The sequence below is a fragment of the Engraulis encrasicolus genome, chromosome 3 (assembly GCF_034702125.1).
Source record: "Engraulis encrasicolus isolate BLACKSEA-1 chromosome 3, IST_EnEncr_1.0, whole genome shotgun sequence".
NCBI lineage: Eukaryota > Metazoa > Chordata > Actinopteri > Clupeiformes > Engraulidae > Engraulis > Engraulis encrasicolus.
The window spans coordinates 3391528-3396087 of record NC_085859.1 but is presented as its reverse complement, the minus strand read 5'-3'; the positions used below and the strand labels follow the sequence as shown (position 1 = coordinate 3396087).

The 4560-nt window shown below is 42.4% G+C and overlaps 1 protein-coding gene across 1 annotated transcript; it reads left to right on the top strand.

Moving 5' to 3' along the window:
• Positions 1–591: 591 nt before the first annotated feature.
• LOC134445587 (proline-rich protein 12-like) lies at positions 592–3666 on the top strand. Its single transcript, XM_063194639.1, has 2 exons — positions 592–1707; positions 2477–3666. Exons 1-2 carry the CDS (start codon positions 1547–1549, stop codon positions 3504–3506), a joined length of 1191 nt encoding a protein of 396 aa, XP_063050709.1. The 5' UTR covers positions 592–1546; the 3' UTR covers positions 3507–3666.
• The last annotated feature ends 894 nt before the right edge of the window (positions 3667–4560 follow it).

Below are 4560 nucleotides of genomic sequence, written 5' to 3'. Positions count from 1 at the left end.
TTTACATGAAACTTTACTAAGTAATAAACAAATATTTTCTAGTGTGGTCCAAGTACAGTCATTTTTGCAGCTAAAAATGGCTATTTTTGGAAATTCAAAATGGCGCACCATGGAGAAGATTCCCCTTTTCATGCATGAAAAGTGCAATTTTTCCAGTCATAGTGAATACTTAGAATTTGATGGTGGTGGTAAGTATTCATGAAAAAGGTAACATTAGTGAATGGGCAGCATGCATTCTGGAAATAAACAACTAAAAATCTCAGTGTCCCTTTAGTAATTTTACAATGTAGATCACCAATGCTTAAGATTGTCAGGTGCATACAGGTCGGCCTTTTTTTTTTCTCCTCCTTTTGTTTGTTTGGGGTTTTTTTTACGTCCAGAGTTTAATATCGATTTAATTGATTTCTTCATCTCTGTGGCTTCTTCACACTTGCACTGTGTGGGATGGTGGCCAGAGTAGGTATGCTGTTCATTGGAACTATGCTGCCTATTGCCATATTTGAACTATTTGTGAATATATGCTAAATAATAGACTCATGGTTTCTTGCATGACCAAAGTACAGGGTTTAACCTCTTAACCTGCCACGCCCACTTCCGGGCCCGTCGACGGTCCCAGTTTTAAAAAAACCAAGTTGCAACAGGACGCATGTTGTTATATTCTATTATGACCAATTTCCAGCCAAACTGACCAACTACCCGTTATTAGTATAGTTTCAACTCGGTGCCCATCAAATTTGGGCAACTTTGATGCAGTTGTTAGCAAGAACAGGCTTTAGTTGTTAGCAAGAACCTAGCTTAGCATTTCCCAGTCATTTGAATAGGAAGTTGCTAAGTGTTAAAAACGATCTCGGTTGACACATTTAAATGTATTTTTACCACACACAAACGGTACAAATAAAGTCACCAACCTTCAAACTGTGCCAATAAGCCATCCAGTATGCTTCCATAGTCCAAAACGATGTTTATTTGCTTGATCGATGTGACGCTAAGAATGGTGCCTTGTGTACATCCACTTTGCTGCATCATCTTCTCTGACATGTTTTCACCACATTTCTTCAAGTTGTCATCTATTGTTACACATGAATCAAAAGCTGACGATGTCCCCTGTAATATTCCAGAGCTATTTTTTGGCGTGGAGCAACGTGTACGGAGAGGCAGACGTCTGTTTCACCTAAGCACAGCATTCTTGTACGCGTCTCGTAGTGAACCTTTATTTTGGTAGTTGACAAGATAGGCTGAGAGGTCACAAACGCTCACCCAAACTTGAGTGACATCTAATCCAGCCAATAGTATGCTTTCTTCTGACAATGTAGGTTGGTCATTCATCCCGATTGGTGAATCCCTCACGTTTTTGACGGCATGCGTATCTGCCGCATGGTTTTGGTTGTCACAACAACATTGGAGTTGCCGCCTACTCTGCTTGCTTTACGCATCGTAGAGCAGCATTTCTCGTCAGCAATTTCGGGTTTGTACTCCCTAAAAGTGTGTGTTGCCTGTGAGTGTGAGTCGTCTGTGCTTTCTGTGAGTCGAGTGTTGTGAAGACATCATGGATGGACGCGGTAGGAAGCGCTATACTTTGGCCGAAATCCACGCTCAACTTTTTGATGACGGCGGGAATGAGACAGAGGATGATGCGGTGTCCGAAGCTGACAGCACCGACTCAGCGCTTCAGGCGTTTGAGGACGGCATAGATGTCGTCCTCGATTTGTAAGTGATCATTTTGTCACTGTATCGTGAAAGGCATAATTGTGTCACTGCATAATGAAAGTGATAATTCTGCTGCTGAATGAAAGTTTAGAACTTTATTGTCCCCATGTGGTAATTGTGCCAGCAGTACAGACGCTGCAAACGCACCAGATATAAACACTGACAGGAATATTAGACAGCAGTATAGTGAGAATACATTTTATTACATTTAATTGATTCCATACATGAATACATACACAAATCATGCAGTCAGAAAGAAAAATGCGTTCACTGTCAGTGTTTCCCATGTCTTTTACCATTTACAGTATTGAATGGCAATGCTGTTTATCATTACTTTGTAACTTTATTCTAAAGTGCTTATGTCTGCAACTATATGATTAACTGTAATGTAATGATAAATATACTATAACTTGCATTTTGTTGGTGTAGCCAAGCTAAATGGATAATGGCAACTTATTCAGCTGACATGCAATTAGCAGTGAGGCAAAAAAAAAACAAAAAAACATGAACTGTCACATTCATTGTCAGTGCACTCCCATGTCCTGCAGCCTGCTTTACTACAATATGTTATGGCAATTCATACTGTCAATATATAGCCATGATTTATTCTTCAGTCTGTCTTTGTTTCACTGCAGGATACACTGTAATGTAGTGGTAAATGAAATGTAATTTTTTGAAAATGTAATGTAAATGAAAATGTAATTTAAAAAAAAACTGTTACATCTAAATAAAAGTATAATTAATGTTGTGTATCCTCTTGTTCATACAGTGAGGAGACATCTGACTCGGATGATGGGAACACATCTGATGACCCTTTGGAAGGGACTTCAACTGCCCCACACCCAGCTGCCTCTCCAACTCCTCCAGCTGCCTCTCCAACTCCTCCAGCTGCCTCTCCAACTCCTCCAGCTGCCAGCAGTGTGCGCATGAGTGGCAGGCGCCGTGATCTCCACCCTGCTCCAACTCCATGCCCTCCTCCAGTTAGTCGTGGTAAGCGCCCCTCAAAAGCCTCTGCTCCAACTCCATGCCCTCCTCCACCAAGCCGTGGTGCTACGAGTGGTCAACGCACCTCACAAGCCCCTGCCTCAACGCCAAGCCGTCCTGCGAAGCGTGCATCCCTGGGTCCACCGCCGCAGGACTCCGACTTCTGGCGTGATGCAACGAGTGAAGACGTGGAGCCTCCACCGTTGCCATTTCGACCCAGGCGCCCTCCAGGACCACAGCTGGACCCTCAGGTAGACTACCGGCCGCTTGACCTGTTCTTATTGTTTTTCAGCAAGGACGTGGTTAGGACCCTGTGCAGGCATACCAATCTCCATGCTGCAAAAAGGGCTGCACAAGGACGAAAGAGGAAGTGGGTCGACATAGAGCCGGAGGAGATGTACCGCTTCATCGGATTGGTCATCTACAAGGGATTGATGAAGTTGCCAGAGATGCGGGACGGATGGAGGAAGGACCGCCTTCACAGTTTTCCCTTCCCTGCATCCGTCATGCCAGGGTACAGATACGAGGTAATCTTCTCAACCCTTCACATGAGTGACCCGGCTGTTGATGCAGCAAATGATCAGCTGAAGGGCCAGCCTGGGCACGATGGCCTCTGCTGCCTCAGGCCGCTGCATGATGACCTCCTGACGGCGTGCAGGGCTTACTTCCACCCGCTCCAGAACCTCTCAGTGGATGAGAGGATGGTAGGCACCAAGTCCCGGATCGGGATGAAGATGTACAGCAAGGACAAGCCAACAAAGTGGGGGTTCAAGCTGTTTGTCTTGGCTGACAGCTCGAATGGCTATACGTCGTAGGAGGTGGTAACAGCACATTGCTTGTTTCAATTTTGCAATCGTTCTGGCTAACGGGGCTCTGGTATGGACTGTTTTATAATATGTTTATACTCCTCCTCAAAGACTGAAGCAGGTTTATGAGGGATGATAGGTCCTACTATTGGTTTATTTGAAATAATGGTACAAAAATCCAATTGTAATATTGTTGTGCTTTGATGCCTATTAGTACTGTGGACATTGTTATGTACCATCTATGTCATTTTAATAATCTGAAAGTGAAAGTGAAAGCCCTTCAAGTGTTGGATTTTACATGCTGAAAACATGTGCAATGAGGAACTGTGGTGTTTTACTGTAATCTGAAATCTAAAAAAAAGGTGATTTTCACATTTTTGTTGTATATAATGATCTGAAATGTAGATTTAATGAAGTTAATAAAAAGCTGGAGTTGGTTGGATGTCTTGCCCCATGTGTCTGCTTCAATTTAAACTCTCAATTGTCAATGTGGAGCATGTAAAACAAAAGCTATTACATCCTAAACTCATGGTCTAAACACCTCTCCAAAATAGGACATATGGATAGCTTATATGTTTTTTGGAGACGCCTATTAGTACCTGTGGAAATGGCTATGTAAGTCCTCTGTAATTTCACATATCTACTTCAAATTCTGGATCCCACTTGCTCACAACATGGACATAGAGGAAATGTAGTATTTCACTGTGCATACCAAATAACCATCAATGTACACACTGAAAACAAACAAAAAAACAGGCGATTTTCACATTTTCGGATGTTTTTGTAGTATGTAATGATCTGAAAGGTAGGTTTAATGAAGTTAATAAAAAGCTGGAGTTGGCTGGATGTGTTCTCCCAAGTGTCTGCTTCAAAATAAACCCTCAATGGTCAATGTGGACCATGTAAAACAAAAGCTATTGCATCCTAAAGTCATGGTCTGAAAACCTCTCCAAAATAGGACATATGGATAACTTATATATATTTTTGGAGACGCCCATTAGTACCTGTGGTATTTGCTATGTAACTCCTCTGTAACTTTACAGATCTACTTCAAATTCTGGAT

What these genes read in the sequence shown, in the direction of transcription:
- LOC134445587 (XM_063194639.1), top strand. Translation starts at nt 1,547, where the DNA reads ATGGATGGACGCGGTAGGAAGCGCTATACTTTGGCCGAAATCCACGCT. An exon ending in ATAGATGTCGTCCTCGATTT is followed by an intron (nt 1,708 to 2,476) that starts GTAAGTGATCAT and finishes TTGTTCATACAG; the next exon opens with TGAGGAGACATCTGACTCGG.